Here is a 24,605-nt window from a genome sequence, read left to right on the forward strand (position 1 = left end):
AATAAAGAAAAAAAATCAATAACTACTTTTTCTCTACCCTCATATTCCAATGAAATGTCATTTTATTTATGTGAAAAAAAGGAAAAAATATGTAATCAGGGAAAACAGCCTATAGTTGCAGTATAAAAGTTTCAGAAAACTAAAATGCATAACTTTTCTTTATAGGCATTTGAGGATATATATATTGACCAGCGAAAGACGATCAAAACAATGTTGGAATATGCTGACAAGGTTTTCACTTACATTTTCATTCTGGAAATGCTTCTGAAATGGGTGGCATATGGCTATCAAACATATTTCACCAATGCCTGGTGTTGGCTAGACTTCTTAATTGTTGATGTAAGTATCCTCCATATTTTTGTCTTTCATTCAAGGTAATTTGTCTTATCTTTAAACTAATTCCAAAATAGTGAATCTTTGATCACTCTGTTACGTTGACAGGATATGCTACTTAATAGACACTAAACTAGTTCACTGAATAATAGTGTAGTTTTTGTAATAAATAAGCTAATTTAGTACTGATTTAGCATTGGGAGGATGGGATTTGTGGTGGTTATCTAAGATAAAAATCTGGGGGGACACATCAGAAGTTTGTAGAGAGAATGGTGAAATAGGATATGATGTTTAAGTTACTTTTATTAATATTATGATTCAAACAGAGTTGAGCTGGAATCCCAGCCCCACCACTGATTTTATGTTCCACTAAGTTACTTGGCTCCTGACACTATAAAATGATCATTTAGTACATAAGAGTTAGAGGCACTCAGTAAACAAACAAACCAGTGATGATGGTGGAAGCTACCATCAATTTTTAAAAAATCCTTTTTGATTTTCTTAAAGGATATTTTTAAAGAGTATATTATATAGCTTGTAACTAAATTATAGAAAGTAAGATGTATGGGAAATAGTGAAAAAACTCTACTTCATGCAGTGATGGGAGTTACTCTAGAACATAACTAGATTTACGGCAAGCCCATAATATACCAACAGCCCTTCACAGAGTGGTGTATTCAACAATTAATACTTCATCAGCCCAAAGCAAGTAGCTGTCTTTGAGATTTGTTAAAGGCAAACATCATGCTTTATGTTTGGCATATTTTCAGCTTTGAAAATGTATTTTCAAAATACCACAGACTTCATAGGCATTTTATTCTCCTAAAATGATAATCCAGCAGAACTACTGAATTTTCTTATGGAAAGTATTTGTAGAACTAAGAGCCATGCAGTATCTCTTTAATTCTGTTGAACAAAGGCAAATCCAGAGCTATTTGGGAAGCTTAATGTTACTGTGAAATGAGTAAATTAGAAAAAAAAATAAAACAACCTCAAAAGAGTGATAAGTGGCTCATTCTACATACATAAATAGCTCATACAACTCAACATCAAAAAGCAAACATCCCAATTAGAAAATGGGCAGAAGAACTGAATAGACATTTATCCAAAGAGGAAATCCATATGGCCATGAGAAACATGAAAAGATGCTCAGTATCACTAATCATCAGGGAAATGAAGATCAAAACCACAAAGAGATATGACCTCACACCTGTCAGAGAGGCTATCCTAAAAGGGCCACAAAGGAAAAATGTGGAGAGAAGGGAACAGTTGTACACTGTTGGTGGGAAAGTAAATTGGTGCAGTCACTGTAGAAAACAGTATGGAGGTTCTGCAAAAAACTAAAAACAGAACTACCATATGACCCAGCAATTCCACTCCTGGGTATGTATCTGGAGAAAATGAAAACATTAATTTAAAAAGGTACATGCACCCCAATGTTCATAGCAGTATTATTTACAATCACCAAGATGTGGAGGCAGCTTAAGTATCCATCAAGAGATGAATTGATAAAGAAGATTTAGAATACTACTAAATAGAATATTACTCAGCCATAAAAAAGAATGAGATTTTTGCTGTATGTAACAACATGAATAGACCTGGAAGTTGTTATGCTTGGTGAAATAAGTTTGACAAGTGTGTATGTTATCACTTAAATGTGAAATCTACAAAATAAAGCAAACTAGTGAACATAACAAAATAGAAACAGATCTCACAGATGTAGAGAACAAATTAGTGGTTACCAGTGAGGACAGGAAATGGTGGAGGGGCAAGATGGGGTAGAGGATTAAGAGATACAAACTACTATGTATAAAATAAGTAAGTCACAAGGATATATTGTATAGCACAGGGAATATAGCCTATACTTTATAATAACTTTAAATGGAATATAATCTATAAAAATTTTTAATTACTATGCTGTAAACTTGAAACTAATAGAGTACTGAAATCAACTATACTTCAATTAAAAAAAAAGAAACCTCAAATGAATAATTGCTTCAGCATTTCACAAAGAGAAAAAAGTTCCTGTTATTGATATTTCAAACACTAGAAGTTATTTCATATTTCAACTCCTCAAAAACTTTCAAATTAGGCTTTAAATCTAAATGTAATTTAAACTTTTAGAAAATTTCTAAGCTTTACTTTTCTTTATTATACTTATTACCTGTCTGAACTTTTTAGTGGAAGAATAATGATTTTGTTATTGTAAGTTGGTTTTTAATAGCCATTTCCAAAATAGTTTAGGAAAATAATTCTATAGAGAATTTTGTAGTTTTGCAACAATAATACTTTCATTTTTCAAGGTTCTATTTTAATTATTTCTTAAGGATAAGTGTATCAATCTAAAAAAAAGACAAAAGGAATTATACCACATCTCAAAGTAAAAAGTGCCAACTTAATACACTAAGGTATAGAAAATTTTGCAAAGATAGTGTTTAGTTTATTTGGAACTATCCAGTATTCTATTCTCCAACCAAAGAAATTCTATTTGGATACAGAGTTTTGGTCTTTATTTAAAGAATTAGACACCTAAAATTTTCTTAGTTATTTCATATTTCATGCAAATTAAGTTTAGTTAGTTTATTTAATAAATATTGACTGGCCATTTTGGGTCAAGTACCATGGCAGGAGGCTCTAAATTAGTATTAAACATTTGAGTAAATTTCATGATGGAATTACTTTTAAGTTACATTATTTATATAGAAATAAACTTTAGGCAAGTGAAAACACAGAGTATTAGCAAGACACCAAAAAAATCACTGCCAAAAAATCAACCTCAAAACTAATGTGACTTAGTGCATTAATTTCTGAGGGTATCAATTATCATTAATTGAAAATACCAACCAACACAGGATATAGATTGCTTGCCTTTTCTGATACAATTGCAGGTTTTACATTTTATTACTGCTGCTGCTGCTGCTAAGTTGCTTCAGGCCATTGGCAAATCTCTAAATTCAATAGCAACTTAATAAAGGAAGGATGATCAATGACATTTTCTTGTACCTGACTTTCTTCCTTTTGAAAATCAGTTTTTATTTAGGTTTTCTAACTACTTGAGGGATTAATAAATCACATGAGATTTATTTTTTTTATTCAACTAGCTTTAGATAATATCATGAAAGCTACTTTCTTTGTATTAAACTAAAAATATTTCCTTAAAATTTTAAGTGGTTTACTAAAAACATGTAAGCATTTATCTTATGAATAATTATAAATAAAACTGTTAATTGTTACAACATTGCAATTCAACTATGTGTGGAAGTGTTAGTCACTCACTCTTGTCCAACTCTTTGCAACCCCATGGACTGTAGCCTGCCAGGCTCCTTTGTCCACTGAATTCTCCAGGCAATACTGGAGTGGGTAGCCATTCCATTCTCCAGGGGATCTTCCCAACCCAGGGATAGAACCCAGGTCTCCTTCATTGCAGGTAGATTCTTTGCCATCTGAGCCACCATATTTCAATAAAATAAAATTGTAATAAATTATAATTGTGCTACAGAATACTACAAATTGAATGGCAATAATTCTATTTTTATTTATTCATTTTTGTATGCTTTCAGGTTTCATTGGTCAGTTTAACAGCAAATGCCTTGGGTTACTCAGAACTTGGTGCCATCAAATCTCTCAGGACACTAAGAGCTCTGAGACCTCTAAGAGCCTTATCACGATTTGAAGGGATGAGGGTAAGAACCATGAAAGAACATGAAGCATTGTATATAGCCAAAATTAAACTAGATTTTAAAAAAGGAAAACTCATGCATGCAAAAGGAATGGCAAATCCTTGCAAAATTGCTACTTTATCTTTTTATCTGTTGCATATTTACTTCTAGGTGATATGCAAGAGAACTTAGGCCTCCTTTGAAATGATATAATATCATTTATCTGCTGTGCTCATTAAAATGACTTTATTTCTTAATCCGTTTTGGGAGTTTCCTTGCAAACCTGTACACAAAAAACAGATGCAATATTAAAGTACTGTGTGTCATGATGATGATGATGATAATAACTAACTAAAATAAATCCTACATCATGTGGTTCTCATTTGTGATGGTCTAAACTGTGTTCAATGAGTTTTACTGAAAATAATATGAATCATGCCTAAACATAAAAGAAAAAAATTTGAGTTGTCAAAATTTTGTCTGTACAATGCCAAATTTAGCCTTATTTAAATGTTCAAGGGTAGATATTAAAAGTCAACTAAATTTCAGAGTTTAAAAAGTTATATTAATATAACCTCAACCTGTAACTGTATTAATCTTAATTTATATAAACAGTAATATCAACTTTAAGATTATATATAAGTGCTAAGTTGCTTTAGTTATGTCCAATTCTGTGTGACCCTATGGACTGCAGCCTGCCAGGCTCCTCTGCCCATGGGATTCTTCAGGCAAGAATACAGGAGTGGATTGCCATTCCCTTCTCCAGGGGATCTTCTGAACCCAGGGATAGAACCCAGGTCTGCATTGCAGGTAGACTCTTTGCCATCTGAGCCACCAGTCTTATGAGATCCTCACATTTTTAATAAAATGTCACTAAAATTCTCTTCAGGATATGTGAAAATAAAGTTTATTTTAATAGAGAAAAATATCATTTTTATATATTCTACTTGAAAGGATTTTTTTTATGTTTTTTTAAAACAGTTGATCAGAAGTCACATTTGAACAGGGGCTTCCCAGGTGGTGCTACTGGAAAAGAACTCACCTGCCAATGCAGGAAACTTAAGACCTGGGTTTGATCCCTGGGTTGGGAAGATCCCCTGGAGAAGGGAGTGGCAACCCATCCACTATTCTTGCCTGGAGAATCCCCATGGACAGATGAGCCTGATGGGCTACAAGTCCATAGGGTCACAAAGATTTGAATATGACTGAAACCACTTAGCATGCATGCACATTTGAAAAGTTTTCTGAAATCTGAACAGTTCTAAAGATCTGAGGCTCTTATAATTATTTCAGGTTTGACCTTTTGTAAGTTGACTAAATCCATGAATCCAAAGGCCAGACATTTTCATATTTAACACCTTACTTCCAAAGCAATACTGGCCCTGTGGGCCTGTAATTTTTATAGAAAGGACCTTCTCTATAATTTTGATCAATAATGTTTTTTATGCTGTAGGGGAGGCCAATTTTTGAAACTTGAAGTTTGAAAAACATAAACTCATTATAGATACTGATAGGAGATGAACTCATCATTTAAATTATTACATTTATGAATATAGTCCTTGCCTCATAATGACAGCATGTATACAACCCTAAAATGGCTGATGGTTTCAACATGTATTTGGCATTGTAAAGACAAAGTAACCTGATTATTGATTCTATTTGTGTGTGTTTGTTTCTGGTGTTTGGAATTTTTGACTTTGTTAAAAATATAAGCATATATGCTGGTGAGGAGGGAAATAATAATGATGATTATAATTTAGAAGTGAGCTTTGAATATATTCAGAAACTCTCATTTTATTCTTTTCCCTAGTAGCATAAAATCACAATGGCTATGTCAAAGTGTAAATCAGACTCATTTTATTTTTGTTGTTTTGTCGCTTTTTCAAAGCATGTGCTTTAATGCAATATTACCAAGTAAAGCATGTCGTATAGTGCTTGATAAGAAGTTAGAAAGTGAGAAATAAATTATCATCACTTTGTCCTTTATGTTTTGCATGTTTTATGCACATTTCTGGCTGACAGCTTTGAAACATTTATTGTATTTCAAATTTCCAGTCCAAATTTTTTAACTTGTAAAATTGAACTGAGTGAATTGATGTCATGAATAACTTGAGTAAAATACATTTTGTATTTTCAATTTCCTTATCTAGGAAATCTTAAATACCTTCTTTTTTTTCAAAAGAACTCAAGTCTTGATTGATAGGGAAACAGACAGAGAGCATCATATACAAAAAGTAACACCAATTGTTCTGTCATATCAGATTTCTAACTAATAACAAACTATATATTTCTATTTTGTATAGGATAATCTTGCTCCAACTTGGATGGGGTGGAGCGCTGGTTCCGCCCCTCAGCCCTTTATTATGGGTACTGTATTACCCCTTTTGCTTCCTTTCATCCTTTCGCTGTGACTTTGTGTAGTGGGATGAGGGAGGGATTGGGAGGGGTACTATTGTACCACAGTAAGAAAAATACAATATTTACATTCGAATCCCCTATTTTCAATTGCCTTAACTTTTCTTTTGAGAAAAATACCTTTTGTGAATTTACCCTCTGTGGATTTGAAGCCCAGCTGTTGATATCCTTATTAAGTTTCACTGAATCTGATCAGATGTGTACATATCGAGTTATCCATTTATGGGGAGATTATCTATCTGATTGGTGATGGGGGGGACCCTGTTTCAGAATGGTTGAATAAAATTTTTAACTTGTCAAGTTGAGTGATGCTCTTTGAGTCATTTAAAAGGACCCTTGCTATTTTCTACATTGGTCTGAGTCCTAAAAATTAATATCAAGTTACCAACAGTGGCTTCTTGCCTTGTTGATCTGTGTGAGCAGATGCTGGAGTGTAAAAATCCCAGGTTTCATAGACTGGAATTGATTGTGTGGTCATTCTCATGTTTTATTAAGTGTAAGTTTATAGGGGTTATTTTCCAAATGTAAAAAAAAACCAAAAACATATTAAGATAGAGTTGACTGAGCAAATGTGATATGTGTTTTAAATGGGAAAAGTAAATTTGAAAGGATCCACTTATTTGAATTATACAGACAAGAACACCCACCTGGAAATAAAATATCATGTGTATTTACTGCATAAACTGACTTAATAGAATACATCACTCCCAACTAACCTCTTAGTGTCTTAGAAGACAGCACAGTGAAGGCCTAGATAAAAACAAATCTGCTACTGCTGTGCTGTGCCCAGCTGTGTTTAACTCTTGGGACCCCATGGACTGTAGCTCACTAGTCTTCTCTGTCCATAGGATTTCTCAGGCAAGAATGCTGGAGTGGGTCGCCATTTCCTCTTCCAGGGAATCTTCCCCACCCAGGGATCAAACCCACATCTCCTATTTCTCCTGCATCAGCAGGCAGCTTCTTTACCAGTGAGCTACCTGGGAAGCCCCACATTTTGTTTATTCTTAAAGTTTGGGATAATGTGCAAGGATGATAGTTATTTCTGAGGGAGAGAAAAAGTTTGAATTTTTGTTTGGATAATTGATATAGCTTATCTCTCAATAATAATTACCTTAAGTAAATCCCACAACACAAATGAAGACATTAGGTTTTTAAAAGATTTTATACTTTTTTCATACTTTAAAAGGGGTGATTTCTACTTTGCCTACTTTTGATTTTTATTCACAGTCTTTTCAGTATTTTGATTAAAGAAGCAGTAGAATCCAAGAGTAGTATTGATTTGAAGTTCAAATGCAATTTATTTAGGCAAGAGGACATTTCTGCATGTATCAAAATTCCCAACATTAATTTGCATATTTAATTGTCAATTTCTCATTTTGTGTTGATTTACTTAAAAAGGAGATAACAAACCAGAGACAGTTTCTATAACAGTGAGTTGTGTTAAAATACAGAAATTCTATAGGGTGATGCTGTGCAAAACCATTGTGAGGAGAAGCACCTCTAGTGTTAATTCATTGAGATAGCTCCTTTCTTCTGCACCTCCTTTGATGCAGCCTGAAACCTCAATCTGTTCTTTCCACTTGATTAGTCCAGTTCTGCCTAGTGCCTTCACCACCTGGAAACCAATTACTGCAGTTCCCTGGAGCCAGAAAGGAGTTAATACACCTCTCTCTGTGCTGAACCAAGAGAGGGCTTGGGGCTCTTGGGATGCGAGTCCTTTCTCACACCCTTCATTGTCTAATTTAATGAAATATTAAGAATAGATGGACCTCTGTAGAGTACGTCCTTTTATCTTATAAAAATAAACCTTTTCTGTGTACCAAGTGTATTCGAACATTGTAAATGTATCTTGAAACATGCTACTGCGGAGCGCTTGCTTGTGTCATGTATTATATAGAGTTAATTTGAATGCAAATCTAACCCCCAGTTTCAAAGGAAACCCCTCAGACTTATTAGCTAACCCCACATCTTCTGTGTACAGTTCTTTATTCTCATTCCTATATCTAGAAATAACATTTAAAATTTGTTTTGATCAATAAACACTAAGCTAACTTTTACTTCATTCATTCAATCACCATTTTTATAGTCCTATATTCAAAGTACTCAAAGCCTTGGAGAATTTACAAATATATTTTTTTATCTGAAGTAGAAAAGAAAAAGCCTACCATCTGTCAAGATTAGGGGAATGCAATTAACTCTAGTACAGAGCAATCTGGGGAGCAGATGAGTAGGAGCCACTCTAGGGACAATTAGTGCAGTGGAGTGGAAGAAGCACTAGATGCCACTCATAGTCTACTTTCTGAACTGAAGCGGCTTAGCTCATTTTTCTCATTTGCCAAATGAGAATGCAGTAGTGAAGTATCTCTATAGTCCTGACCAGTGTTAGAATTCTGATTTTTGAATTCAAAAGAGGAAACATCTCTATATTGGAGGCTAAACTGAGCCGAAGTGAGGCTTAATGATAAAAGTGCTGCTTGAAATACAGCTAGTGAGAAGAAAAGTGTTTCAGAAGGGGAGGAATTCGACAAGGAAATTCAAAGGAAATGATGTGTCAATTCTCTGGTAATGTCCTTAGCATATGGTGACTACATTAGTTGGATTGGTGTGAAGGCTAGGTGGCTAGTGAAGTTAAAACTAGACATGTAGATTGAGGAGTGATTTGAACATTGAGGTAAGGCAAATATTTGATAATCAGTGGAAAGTCATTGAATAACTTTAAATGAGAGTTGAAGAAAATTAATTCATCTTACATGAATTAAAATAAAGAGACAATTGGAAGACAATGGTACAAGTTGGTAGTAATAGATGTCAGAACTAGATGGCGATCATGAAGATGGAGAAGTGATAAAGGTGAGAAAGGTTTTGAAGAAAAATGTAGACCTGCAGATGGATATGAAAAGAATTCAAGAAATAGGTATAGGTAATCCGTGTTCTGCTCATGGCCTAAACTGGGTGTTGTAGGTTTTAAAATAAAAGCTTATTTTAATGTGTGCTCTGTGTATACACAGTAGAAACAGCTTTTTAATCTGGATGGTAGGCAAAATATTTGGAAAAGGAGGAAAATAATAACTTGATTTCAGCTTTCAAATCTTGAATCCAAAGAAATCTAAGTGTATCCACACATTTAAAGTGAAGTATAAAATAACTCATTATTTATTATATTATATTATAATATTCTACTTATTCATTCAATTAATACAGATGGCCACATGAGATAAGGTGAGGGGCCATGTGTCAACTTGGTAGGCTTGCACAGCTCACATCATCTGAATCTGCCTAGATAACTCAGCTGACTTCATTGTTTCATTCTCATTCCCCTCTTTGTCATTAATGGTTTTTACTTCCTTTGGCCCACTTATCACACTGTATTGTAATTCCAGAAGGCCTAGAGTTCTTGATAGACTTTAAACACAGCTCAGAAGCATAAGGAATTGCCTCATCTATTCTTGTTTTCAGACAGTCAAAAAATGTGTTCCAAAAACACATCGGTATCAAATGGCAGGTAGAAGATGCCTATTGTTTCTTTTAGATCAGGTTGACAAGAATGATAGAAGTACACAGGTAGAATTCAATTTAGCTGTGAATGTTCAAGTCTGAGGCATCATCTGCTACTTAGGAGCATATTAGGGCCTGTCTTTCTCTCTTAGCTATTCATGTGTATCTCCAAAGGGAACTATAGAGAAGAAAGCAAAGACAGTCATCCCTACAGTGTTGCTAAATAATAAAACACAGATTTTTAACTTGCGGTCCATGAATAAAGATAAAAAGGGCAAAAATGCTTCCATTTAAAAAAAAAAAGGTAGATAATTATTTAGCACAGAACTTGATGTAATCACATCAGATTTGGGCACTATCACCCCAAATATGGCATCTCTCTTTTCTTATTTTCCTAAGAAACTGATTTCTACTATGTTTCATTTAAAATAAGTTTATCAAATTAAACTCAGTAAATGAAACAACTGATATGACTGGAGCTTGAAATAAGCTATGTGATGATCTAATGAAATACATGATGCTAAATTGTCTTGCTTCTTATGCAAAAATTATTATTAGTCATAGTGATGCATGAATAATTAAGGACAAAATTATTTAGGTATTTAATAATATTTTTATATTTATACACCTGAATTTTTTTAGTTTATTAAAATATATCAGTCAATCAAATCAACTCTTGCCCCAATATTTTAGTTTCATTCTTTAATATATTGCTTTGTTTAATGAGTTAATCTTCTCTGGTAGGATTTCTTACTTCTCTTTTTCTAATAAACAAATTTTATGGCTTCATCTGGCAGCAAATTCCTCTGATTTTGTTTTCCCTTTAACCTTTTAGTACTTTCTCCTCTCTTTTACAAAACTTTTTATCTTTGTTGTATTATCTATATTCATTTCTCTAAATGTATGCTTATGAAAGAATATATTTCATTTTAAGACTTTTTATTTTGCTTTTAAATATCTTAGAATAGTCTTGATATTTAAAAAAATAGAATCACTAAAGATTACTAGGGGGATAATGTTTTTTCTTTTAACCAACAAGAATTCTGACTTTTCTTTTTTTCCATTTGTGTATTAGGTGGTTGTGAATGCCCTTTTAGGAGCAATTCCATCCATCATGAATGTGCTTCTGGTTTGTCTTATATTCTGGCTAATTTTCAGCATCATGGGCGTAAATTTGTTTGCTGGCAAATTCTACCACTGTGTTAACACCACAACTGGTGACATGTTTGACATCAGCGAAGTGAATAATCATTCTGATTGCCTAATACTAATAGAAAGAAATGAGACTGCCCGATGGAAAAATGTGAAAGTAAACTTTGATAATGTAGGATTTGGGTATCTCTCTTTGCTTCAAGTTGTAAGTGAACACTCTTTTCTCTGAAATGTGTTTATTGTCTGGAATAATAACAAAGTGATGACATACAGCTGTTGTGTAGTACTAAGAAGAAAGTTTATATATTCTTTTTTCTAATTTTGATTTATTAGTACAAGTTTATGAGCCCAGATGGGTGTCAGTATATTTAAACAGTGCAGACATAGTTGATAGTGGCCAGGTATTTCAGTTATTCTCCTATTATTCTCTCTTCCCATATGAACAAGTCGATGACTAAATCAACAAATTTGCTAATATTATTCCTATTGCAATTGGAAAGGAATTGCAAACCTGCACTGATCAAAATCCTCCTGCATCTTTTTCAGTGTACTGTGGTTCTTTTGCAAGTTCTTTCTACCTTCTTGTTAGAAATTCTTACTTCTCTTGTAGATGTTTCTGACTTACTCTAAATGTTCATGGAATTAAAATAGAGATTTTTAATATTGGGACAAGTATGATTCCTTTGAATATTATAGTAGACACATGATGGTATTTCCCTGGGCACTTACCCTAACCCTTAACTAATAACCACACTTGTAAATATCACTAATGTATACTACTTCCTCCATAAAATTGAGAAAGAAAAATGGAAAATTTCAAGCAATTCCTTAAAATGCTAGGGTAAAGATGCTGCACAAAGCCAGTAAATAAATTCTGCTACCAAAGTACTGATTTACACTTGGCTGTATATAGAATCATCCCTCTGTTGGTTGGCAATTCATTGAAATGGTTCCTTGAATCACCTTTACTGCCTTTTTTACCTAGTGTGTAATGAACTTGTTCTGTCATTGACCTCAGCCATTGACACATTCAAAATTTCCCTCTTTGATAGACAAATAAGTTCTGTTTTCTAACTAAGAGCCTTTACTTTTTCTTCACTGCCATCACAAGCACCTATACTTGACTTTCTTCCCATGACATCTACCACTTCATAAGTGTTAGTGTTATAAAAACAAAGATGTGTTAAGATACAGATGCTAAAAGCTTTTTGCTAGACTTTCTGACTAAGGAATAATCCTCTCAGGTCCATAGTGTTCAAAACTCATGTTCTAGAACAAGTATCAAGTTACTATAAATTATTACACTTGGAATACCAACTGTCTACTGTACTATCTTCACTTTTCTCACCCAAATTAACTCACTCTCATCAAAAATTGCAGAGGAAAAAGTGGAAGATAGGATTATTTCTGATGTTATGCTTTAAAATTCTTAAAATGTTAGCTGCAACTGAGTTTTTGGGTACCTGTATGATCTTTAGAGTGTTACAATCAAGAGAAATCATAAGCTTTCAGTCACTTTGATCACCTTGTAGATAGATTTTAGTGGATGATCATCAGGCCTAAGACATAGTTGTTTTGCTACATAGTTTGTTTTGTTTATAACATTGCCAAATGTGTTGGCATTTGTAAGACTTTCTAAAAGTATTCCACCAAATCTTGATAGCACTTTAAACTGCATGATTCCATTAACTAAAGAACTGAAAAGTATTTGTCACTTGGTTGTCAAGCAGGAGGATATATCAAAGGACTATTCTATTCATTATATGATCTAGAAATGGAGACTTACTGAGATATTGTTGGTCCAAAATCCATGTAAAATTTGTTTTGAGATGTCTTTTTAAAACATTCCTTTTAAAGAAATGTATCAGTAAGGATATTTATTAAATATCAGGTCTGAATTACTTTTACCCCAAAATAAAACATGCATGTTCTTTTTAATAGGCCACATTTAAGGGATGGATGGATATAATGTATGCAGCAGTTGATTCCAGAAATGTAAGTATTCATATTCTTTACCTTTTAAGTCTTTTCACAATATTGATTAGATGTTAAAAATAATTTAACAGAGCATAGCAGCTAAATGGAATGATTTTACAATGATTTTTTAAAAAGAAAAAGTATGATTCAATACTCAAGTATAGCAGTAGCATGCACGCACATAGCAGTATTTATCAGAAATCTTACTAAGATATATCAAAACAGAAGTGCAACTAAAGTAACACGGTCATGTATTTAACAACTAACAAATATCCTTCTATTGACTATTTTTCTATTTTGTTTCCTTTCAATCTATCAATTACATACTCATTAATAATTTCGGCATGATAAAACAAATGTGAAGAAACATATGATTGCCATCTGTAGTTTACCCTCTATGTTGGACAAGTTAAGGATGTTGTCTAGGCAGTGTAAGATTTCTGTAACAGTCACTTTGAAATCCAGTCCTTTCTGTGATGATACACTGTGCTCAGTCACTTCAGTCGTGTCTGACTCTGTGACTCTATGACGTAGCCACCAGGCTCCTCTGTCCATGGATTCTCCAGGCAACAATACTGGAGTGGTTGCCCTTCTCTTCTCCAGGGGATCTTCCTGACCCAGGAAATGAACCTGTGTCTCTGTGTTGTAGGCGGATTCTTTACCACTGAGCCATCTGGGAAGTGCACTTTATACGATTCATAAATTTACTGGAGCCTTTACAGATACTGTAATCATTTCTGTGATCAACAGTTTCCTTCAAGTTTCTATCACCTAAGACCTACTTTTTTTTATTTCTCCTACTACAGCCTTTTTTTAGACTTCCAGAAGAGAATTAAAATCCATGCTCATTCCAAATCTGCTCTTCAAATTTTGTACAATTTAGTATTTTCTCTCTATCTTTCCATTCTTAGGTCCCATCTATTTAGTCTATAATCTTGATGGATGACCTTTGCCCCTGTAATCTTTAAACTGACCTAAGAAGCTCCCTTTTATCTTTCTTGATGTGCATTTTCCATAAATGACTCTAGTTTTGTGTTGAGTACCTTCCTGATATCCTCCAGAGTTATTTTACTTTGTTATTGTTTTGTGTGTTTGGTTGGTTTTTAACTCTAACATCTTTAGGAGGACATGAATATATTAGGGTACTGTCTTATAGTGACTCCTTTATGTCTTTATTACATGCTAAGTAAAATCTCAAATGCTTATTTCTCATGAGTACACTCGAGATTAAATTACTGGTTGAGCATTTAGCAGATGGCATGTCCAGTTGGATGCTAAGTCCCCTTCAGTTGGATCTGACTCTTCGCAATCCTATGGACTGTAGCCCACCAGGCTCCTCTGTCCATGGGGATTCTCCATGCAAGAATACTGGAGTGGGTTGCCATGCCCTCCTCCAGGGGATTTTCCCAACCCTGGGATAGAACCCAAGTCTTTAACATCTCCTGCATTGGCAGGCAGGTTCCTTACCACTAGCGCCAGTTAATGTCTACTTAATCTGAAAAATTCAGTGACTGTTACACTGTTATAGACAGGGTCAAACATCTAAATAAATAAATAACTCAATTCTTGTTTGCTAATAAATTCATATATCAGGAATGATTATTTCTAAAGATAGTCTACACATACTTACTGATGTAAAATGTTTTCACTAGTAATTTTTAAATTATCAAAATGCAGTATGTTAAAAATTGCCAACTTTAGTATACTACTTTCCAAATGGCAAGATATTGGTTGTATTTGTAGTTAGAAAAAAAATAATTTCTAAATCATTGTATGATATTTTTTACATAACACCTCATTTTCCACTTAAAAAATTATCCTAAAGGCTAATTTCAGAGATTATTTTTAGAAGTAGCTGATTTAGAGGAAATAAAAGTACTGCTTAATTATTATTAAAAATTTTCTTATCTATTCTCATGAAAAAAGCAACAATGACTTCCAGCATCAAATGTATTATAATGTCTTAAAAAATATTCTCCTTTGGTAGGTGGAACTCCAGCCTAAGTATGAGGAAAGTCTATACATGTATCTTTACTTTGTTATTTTCATCATCTTTGGGTCCTTCTTCACCTTGAACCTGTTTATTGGTGTCATCATAGATAATTTCAACCAGCAAAAAAAGAAGATAAGTATTTCTAATATTTTCTCTCACACCAAGATAATAAATCATTTGGAGGGCTTTCAATACCAATTGAGTACTTTAACTCAGAAACCAAATGGGATTATATATTACAATCTATTTTTTGCATGCTTCCTCTCTGCCATTCACTGCCAATGTCTTTGCCAAGAATGACTGTGTTCCATATTTCTGTGCATAGGCTCACAAAATCTCTTTAAATTAAAAAAAAAAAGAAAAAAACTTCAGGGACCACATTTTCTCTTTTGAAAAAATAAAATAAAAAAGAACTGGAAGAGAACACAGACATATACCTATTTCCCAGACTTAGCTTATCTTTTTATCCCTATGACACCTCCCCTTAAAATATATTGTCCAACAAAAACCTTCAGAATGCAACAAATTATACATAAGATGTAAGCTGCTTCTGGTGCTTCTTTTCACACTTTCAAATTCTTTATTGGCTCCTTTTATATATTCCCACTTCATTCTCCCTGATATTAATTATAAGCTATCAGTTCTAGCTTTGAATTGAAAGTTCTTTATTAATTAGTATCATTTATAAACCCCACTTATTATCCTAATTATGTACATTATCATAAAATAGAAAGTAAAGAAATATCTTTACTCAGGAATAACCAATATTCACATTTTATGTTTTTCTGTATAAACTTTTTATACACACATTCTTATTACTGAAATTATTTTATCTATAAATTACTTTTGACTTAACATATATATTTCCCTTTTTAATCCTCCATATATACATTATCATAATTTACTTAACCATTTGCAAGTAGACTGATGATATAGGTTATTTTTAACCTTTAAGGATTAAATAGTTCCTGGGCAAAACTCTTTGTGCCAAAAATACTGGAGCCTTTAATGATTTAAGATAAATTCCCAGAGTAAAGTGTTTTGCTTTCCTACTCATGCTACCAATAACAGCATATGGCTGTGCTCAGGTCACCAGTGATTCACTAGCATCAAACATTCTCTCTGTTTTTGATACTTGGTATTTGATATGTGAAAATTGTATTAATTTTCATTTTCATGTCTTTTATTATTAGTAAGTTTGAATATGTTTTCAAGGGCTTTTTTTGCCATTTATATTTCTTCCTTCATGTACTGATCCTTCATCTCATTTGTTCAGTCTGTTTTCCTATTATATAATTGCTTTCATTGTATGAGGCTTTAGCCTGAATTCCAATTGTCTGTAACTACTGGCCTGTCACATACCTGCCATACTTATGACTTTGACTTTTCTCCTAACTCTTCTATCAACTTCCCCAGTTTCCTTTCTAGCCTTTTGCTCCAATTCTTGGCAGAGTGACAGTGGCTTTTTATGAGTAACTCTAAACCATCACAATATACCTACTTTAACTCTTTGCTGCATATGAATAAGAAAATCATTGTCTGAAAATTCTAAAAGACAGTATGTCTAATGTGAGGAACCAAGTATTTAGTGACTCCATGAACCAAATAGTACTACTTCCTGAGTTTTCAGTCTTGGGTAAAATACTTAACCTCTCAGTTTGTGGGGTTGTTTTCCTCCATAAAATAATAATAAAAATCATAAAGTCAATTTTGGATGATTGAAATAAATAAGATTATAGAATCTAAAACTAGTTTTAATTTTTCAATTTAAAATCCTAGGCAAATAATGCTAATTGGTTGAATTTTGTGTTTTCTTTTTTTAATGGTCCCTTTTCTAAGTTTGCGAAGAGTTGATTCTTTGGAAAAGACCCTGATGGTGGGAGGGATTGGGGGCAGGAGGAGAAGGGGGTGGCAGAGGATGAGATGGCTGGATGGCATCACCAACTTGATGGTCATGAGTTTGAGTAAACTCCGGGAGCTGGTGATGGACAGGGAGGCCTGGCGTGCTGCGATTCATGGGGTCGCAAAGAGTCGGACACGACTGAGCGACTGAACTGAACTGAGCTTTCTAAGTTTAACATTGAAAGAAGGATGGTACACAGTTTTAACCAGTTTTTATTTTTCTCTTCTATACTTTGGAGGTCAAGACATCTTTATGACAGAAGAACAGAAGAAATACTATAATGCAATGAAAAAATTAGGATCAAAAAAGCCACAAAAGCCTATACCTCGACCAGGAGTAAGAATTACCAAATGATATGGGGGGAAATGTACAAAAACAAAAATTTGCCTGGTTTTTCTCGCAGGAGAGATAGCAGCTAACTTTTCTAGCAGCAAAGATTTCTCCCACTTTTAGAGCATCATTAATTCATACATTTTATGGTAATGGTAAAATAATTTTTTACAGGAAGAAACCACAAGGAAAAAGAGGAAACAGAAAATGTACCTTTATTGTCAAGTCAATTAGAATTATACAACTAGAATTGAAATGAAAAGGCAAAAGACATATAGGCAGTGTTATGTGAACAATAAATTTGATCATGTAACTCAAGAGTAGTTGCTGAGCAAGGCATATAGAGGAGTACACCTTTGATAGTGTTCAGAAACAGTTTCCTGATAGATAAACAAGTTGATGAACTGTTAAGTGAAATAATACCTTATTTCCATTTTATTTTTCATTAGAGGTAACAAGTATTTTGGAGATGAAAAGACTTCTAGTATCTAATATTCATATATATGGTATAAAGTTAGAAATTACTAATGTCTACAGAAGTCAGAGCCAATAAGTACAATTCATGATGATAAGAAACAGGTATCATGTTTCTATGACAACCAATGAAACAACTGCTGTGAAATAGAGAGCCTTATCTCACAATGTATTGATTTTTATGATGATGACATGTGAGGTTAAAGAAACTCCTGGGGTGTACTGGGGAATAAAATATTAATGAACATTCATGTTCATATTGTGCTAGCCCCTACCTGCTTTCCTGAGAATGATGAAAAACATATGCTATCCTCTGTGAAGGCTTAACATTGAAAATAGAAATGAGTCAAATATGTGTAGGAAAAATGTAAGACACAAGATATCCTCTAAGTTCCTCAGTGGCCTAGGGAAGTGGGTCAGACAATGAAAGTGAAGTGAAAGTGAAAGTCCCTCCGTTATGTCTGATTCTTTGCAACCCCATGGAGTCCATGGAATTCTCTAGGCAAGAATACTGGAGTGGGTAGCCTTTCCCTTCTTCAGGAGATCTTCCCAATCCAGGGATCGACCCCAGGTATCGCACATTGCAGGTGGATTCTTTACCAGGAGCCACAAGGGAAGCCCAAGTGGGTCAGGCAGTGGCCTACAATGAATAACAGTGGCAAAATCACAGATCAGTGAAAAGCGCCATTAATTTTTGACATGAAAGCCTAAGGAATGTCTTCTGGTTTGATTATCCCTGTGTAGACTCAGTATTCTGGTGTGACAATATCAGCAAAGACTGTTGGTGGAAGAATATCAATATTGCCACACAGGGACTTTAAACGCATAATGTTGTAGCTGTGTCATGGAAATCCCAAATTCCCTATAACAATTTTTTGAGAACAAGTCTGGTGGATTGTTAATAGATATTATATTTTGAAACTGCTGTATGGTCCAACTAATCATGGGAAATTCTGGTATAACAAAATTAAGCAGATTTCTTAACCTCTCATATTCTTAATACATTCTCATGCATTTTGGGCCTCTCAGAGTAGTGTATAATAGTATGCAGTGTTTCTTATCAGAAGTCACTTTTTGACAAGGGATTGTTATTCTGTGGAATATATTTTGGTAAATAGTAATTTGGATAACTAAATTTAAAAACTTAAATGTGATTCAACCATCTTCCACGAAATTCAGAGCCAGTGGTTCTTAGGTACAATCCTAGACAGTCACTACAGAAACTACTTATATAGAAGTTCATGTGTAGAGGGAAACTCCTCTGTCACTAAAAGCTTTTCTGTTTCTCTACAGAACAAATTCCAAGGAATGGTCTTTGACTTCGTCACCAGACAAGTGTTTGACATCAGCATCATGATTCTTATCTGTCTCAACATGGTCACCATGATGGTGGAAACCGACGACCAGAGTGACTATGTGACTAGCATTTTGTCACGCATCAACCTGGTGTTCATCGTGCTGTTCACTGGAGAGTGTGTGCTGAAGCTCATCTCCCTCCGCCATTACTATTTTACCATAGGCTGGAATATCTTTGATTTTGTGGTGGTCATTCTCTCCATAGTAGGTAAGAAGTATTTCAAGCCTTTTAGCTCAATAGAAGTAAAAGAGTGATCACATTTAATTCAGGAGTCATCTGATCACTCAGAGAAAACCACTGTGAAAATTGTGATGTTTTTCATTCAGATGTGTTTGTCTTTCTTACAAAATTAAGCTCCTGCTATACATTGAGTATTGTATCCTGTTCAACCTGTTTTAGACTAGGTGTATCATCTGTCAATATAGTAAGGTCTCATTCATTTGAACTAGAAATGCAGTATTAAGATTGAAATGTCTTTGACATGTTGAGGTTGAATAGTCTATATAATATGTAAATGACTGTTGAAAAAAGGGCTATAAATTTAGTCTGATACTCAGGAGAGACAGTACATCAGAGACAGAGAGTCATTGGCATATAGATAAGAGTGGAAGCTGGTACTTATAAGGAAGAGTATAGAGTGAAAGAGAGTAAAGCCAAGAATAAAATGTCAGTGAAAATGGTAGGTTCTTTAATGCAAAGTATCAGAGATTTTCTAGGTTACCTTGAAATGTATAATAATAATGCATAAAAAAGTGATTTGGCATGGAACATCATTTAATCAGTCATACACTTCAAAGCCTGGAATGTCAACAGGTCACGTGAGCAATAAACTCATCTAATTGAAGATACAACTCCAGCCCCAATAAAGTGAAGAGGTCTGTGGGCCTAGAGTATCCATTTTTTTCCTAAAGCAAATGATATGATTGAGTAAATATTTTACCATCCAATATGGGGCACCTCTGTTGGGTAGATTTTTATGCCACTCCCCGCTCTGAAGAAGTTGATCTTTTATCCAACTTATATGTTGTATGTACCCTTTGATTCCCACAGTATTTTGTGGTGGAATTAGTTGTGGATAGGGTACTTAGTTGTATTCACCTCTCTTTCTTTCTCTGTCTCTCTTTCCCTCTCTCACACATACACAAACATGCTTATTTACTCTTTACAAAATGATGGTGTAATTCAAAGATACTTGGTTTCTTGAGCTCCTCTTCAGCTCATTCATTATTTCACTATTTCGAAGGTAAATGGAGAAAGAAGCTTTAAGTAAGAGGGCTAAGACACAGATGTAGGAAACCAGAAAAAGCATCAGCTTAAATCCTTTTAGAAATGCACCAGAGCATATATAAATATATACATCTATATATGAATATTATAGTGGAAGCTTAGGGAAGCATCATGTTCATGGACAGATGAAAATAGCATTCAAAACTAAAGACACGTTTATATGGGGAAGGACTGAATACAGGTTATGTGATTTAGTGTTTCAGGAAAAAAACCATTGTGTTCACTGTATTTTTATAAACGTTTACATATACTGTCAGCTACTGCTCTTCAGACAGACGTGAATTTTTAACTTGTTTTTTTTAGAGCCAGTCCTTGGATTTTCTGTAAGCTAAAACTAGTCTATAAATACCCCTCAAAGATAAAATGTACTATAAAATCCTTATTGAACTGAATACTATCTTAGTCACCTTGGGGTTTCCCAGGTGGTGCAGTGGTAAAGAATCCTCCTGCCAATGCTGGAGATGCAAGAAATGTGGGTTTGATCCCTGGGTTGGGAAGACCCTGTAGAGGAGGAAATGGCAATCCACTCCAGTATTCTTGCCTGGAGAATCCCATAGACAGAGAAGCCTGGCATGTTACGGTCCATGGGATCACAAAGAGCCAGACATGACTGAGTGACTAACACTTTCACTATACTTTTCAACTGAATTTTAGCACTCTGAAATTTACCTGTGAGCCTTATCAAAATTTGAGTATTAATTTAATGGATAACTTCTTCACTGGTTGGTACCCTCATCTTTTGTCCATAGGTATGTTTCTGGCTGAGCTGATAGAGAAATATTTTGTGTCCCCTACCTTGTTCCGAGTGATCCGTCTCGCCAGGATTGGCCGAATCCTGCGTCTGATCAAAGGGGCCAAGGGAATCCGCACGCTGCTCTTTGCTTTGATGATGTCCCTTCCTGCGCTGTTTAACATCGGCCTCCTGCTTTTCCTGGTCATGTTCATCTATGCCATCTTTGGAATGTCCAACTTTGCCTATGTTAAGAGGGAGGTTGGAATTGATGACATGTTCAACTTTGAGACCTTCGGCAACAGCATGATCTGCCTGTTCCAGATTACCACCTCTGCTGGCTGGGATGGATTGCTAGCACCTATTCTCAACAGTAAACCACCCGATTGTGACCCTAATAAAGTTAACCCTGGCAGCTCAGTTAAGGGAGACTGTGGGAACCCGTCTGTTGGGATTTTCTTCTTCGTCAGTTACATCATCATATCATTTCTGGTCGTGGTGAACATGTACATCGCTGTCATCCTGGAGAACTTCAGTGTTGCTACTGAAGAAAGCGCAGAGCCCCTGAGTGAGGACGACTTTGAGATGTTCTACGAGGTTTGGGAGAAGTTCGATCCCGACGCCACCCAGTTCATGGAATTTGAAAAGCTATCTCAGTTTGCAGCTGCCCTTGAACCACCACTCAATTTGCCACAACCGAACAAACTCCAGCTCATTGCCATGGATTTGCCCATGGTAAGTGGTGATCGAATCCACTGTCTTGACATCTTATTTGCTTTTACGAAGCGGGTTCTGGGGGAGAGTGGCGAGATGGATGCCCTTCGAATACAGATGGAAGAGAGATTCATGGCCTCCAACCCATCGAAGGTCTCCTATCAGCCAATAACTACGACTTTAAAGCGAAAACAAGAGGAAGTGTCTGCTGTTATTATTCAGCGTGCGTACAGGCGCCACCTTTTAAAGCGAACTGTAAAACAAGCATCATTTACGTACAACAAAAATAAAATCAAAGGTGGGGCTAATCTTCTTGTAAAAGAAGACATGATAATTGACAGAATAAATGAAAACTCAATTACAGAAAAAACTGATCTGACCATGTCCACAGCAGCTTGTCCACCCTCCTATGATCGGGTAACAAAACCAATTGTGGAAAAACACGAGCAAGAAGGCAAAGATGAAAAAGCCAAAGGGAAATAAACACAAATAAATAAAAATCACTGGGTGACAAATTGTTTACAGCCTGTGAAGGTGATGTATTTTTGTCAACAGGACTCCTTTAGGAGGTCAATGCCAAACTGACTGTTTTTACACAAATTTACTTAAGGTCAGTGCCTACAATCAGACAGTGACCCCTTGTTGGAAAACTGTGACTGTGTAAAAGGGAGATGACCTTGACGGGAGGTTACTGTTCTCACTACCAGCTGACACTGCTGAAGACACGAGACAAAATGGCTACGTAGACTGTAGGGACCAGTTCAAAGGGGTGCAAACCTGTAATTTGGGGGTTGTTTAACACGAAAACACTGTAGTGTAGTAATTGTATCCACTCTTTGCATTTCGACTGCCACATTTGTCACATTTTTACAAAATCTGTTAGTGGATTCATCTTATTTTTAGTCCATATGTTGTTTATTATATGTGACTATTTTTGTAAATGGGGTTTCTGTTGGGAAATAGATTAAAGGACCTCTTTAACAGGTATGCCACTGGGGGTTATGGCAATCACATGGCCCTCCCATCTGCACAAGGACATGGTTTGCATGAGGGCATGCTACACTTAGAGATCATGCATGAAAAAAGTCACAAGGAACACAATGAGTTCTTAACTTCCATCTATGTTTCTGGGAGGGGTAATTAGGTGATAATTGGAGGTGCTTTGCTGATCTTGTTTTGTCAAATCCAACCCCTAGACCACGTATGTCATTTTAGGGGGATAGCCCATTAAATCTTAGCAGGTGCAAACTTCACTCAAATGTCAGGAATCTTAAGTGTTACATTTCTGTTTATTGTATTTAAAAAATACCGAATAATGAGTACTGCTTCTCCCTTAAAGACGGAATTGACCAAAAGAACCCTTTATAAATTTCTGCTTAATCCTGCACTTTGTTTAGCCATCTTCAGCTCAGTAAGGTTGACAATGTATATGTTAATGAAATGCTATTTATTATGTAAATAGTCATTTTACCCTGTGGTGCACGTTTGAGCAAACAAATAATGACTTAAGCACAGTATTTATTGCATCAAATATGTACCACAAGAAATGTAGAGTGCAAGCTTTACACAGGTAATATAATGTATTCTGTACCATTATAGATAGTTTGGATGCTATGAATGCATGTTTCTATTACCATGCTGCTCTATCTGGTTTCTCCCACCGCTCAGAATCTCATTTATGAGAAACCATATGTCACTGGTAAAGTCAAAGAAATTGTTCAACAGATCTCATTTATTTAAGTCATTAAGCAATAGTTTGCAGCACTTTAACAGCTTTTTGGTTATTTTTAAATTCTAAGTGGATAACATATGGTGTATAGCCCGACTGTACAGACATGTTTAAAAAAAAAACAACACTGCTTAACCTGTTAAAATGTGTTTAGAATTTTATAAGCAAATATAAATACTGTAAAAAGTCATTTTATTTTATTTTTCAGCATTATGTACATAAATATGAAGAGGAAATTATCTTAAGATTGATATCACAATCACTTTCTTACTTTCTGTCCATAGTACTTTTTCATGGAAGAAATTTGCTAAATAAGAAATGAACACAAGACTGGGTAGTTGTAGATTTCTGCTTTTTTATTACATTTGCTACTTTTAGATTATTTCATAATTTTAAGGGGCAAACATAGATTCACAACTGACATCCAAATTATGCTTTGCAATTGGAAAAAGGTATAAATTTTTATTTACATTTTTGGTAGTGCCTATACTAACTGATTGAAGGTAGTGTTTATTTTTCATTTGTGTCTTTTTTTTCTAACTTCTGTTTATGTTTCCATTTATTTGAAGTCATGCTGCTCTAGATTGCTCTAAATATAATGTGGGTTTCACAATTTTTTTTTCCCCACAAGAACAGAGAGTAGTGAACTTATGTAGTTAATTACATCAGGATATTTTGTGTTTCTTACAGAAGCAAACTATAGGCACCTCTTTTTCTTAAAACTACTTAGAATACTTAAACTGTATTCGTGAACTGCATGCTGGAAAATGCTACTATTACCCTAAATGACGCTAACCAACATTAAAAATGTGCAAAACTAATAAAGATTACATTTTTTATTTTATTGTTTGCCCAGTTACTTTTGGTTAACCATGTTGTGTAACAAGATAAGTTTTATTCTACAGATTGAGGGACAAGGGGAGCTACACACACACACACACACACACACACACACACACACACACACACACACACACACACACACACACCCACCCATCCGGGCTGAGAGCAAGAAAACTTGGGGTAAGAATGAGCCTGGAGGGAGTGGCCTACCAGG

The 24,605-nt window shown here is 34.7% G+C and overlaps 1 protein-coding gene across 4 annotated transcripts in view; it reads left to right on the forward strand.

The window, feature by feature from the left end:
• The window catches only part of LOC110125212 (sodium channel protein type 1 subunit alpha), a 137,881-nt gene extending 113,489 nt beyond the window's left edge, over window positions 1–24,392 (forward strand). For all 4 annotated transcript variants that reach the window (XM_070476106.1, XM_070476107.1, XM_070476108.1 and 1 more), the window contains exons 20-27: window positions 166–339; window positions 3,894–4,016; window positions 10,978–11,259; window positions 12,996–13,049; window positions 15,019–15,156; window positions 17,159–17,263; window positions 19,025–19,295; window positions 21,125–24,392. In XM_070476106.1, the coding sequence (XP_070332207.1) occupies window positions 166–339; window positions 3,894–4,016; window positions 10,978–11,259; window positions 12,996–13,049; window positions 15,019–15,156; window positions 17,159–17,263; window positions 19,025–19,295; window positions 21,125–22,302 (2,325 nt within the window). In that variant the 3' untranslated portion in view covers window positions 22,303–24,392. The remainder of the gene's footprint in view (window positions 1–165; window positions 340–3,893; window positions 4,017–10,977; window positions 11,260–12,995; window positions 13,050–15,018; window positions 15,157–17,158; window positions 17,264–19,024; window positions 19,296–21,124) is intronic.
• The last annotated feature ends 213 nt before the right edge of the window (window positions 24,393–24,605 follow it).

The sequence above is a fragment of the Odocoileus virginianus genome, chromosome 13 (assembly GCF_023699985.2).
Source record: "Odocoileus virginianus isolate 20LAN1187 ecotype Illinois chromosome 13, Ovbor_1.2, whole genome shotgun sequence".
Lineage (NCBI taxonomy): Eukaryota > Metazoa > Chordata > Mammalia > Artiodactyla > Cervidae > Odocoileus > Odocoileus virginianus.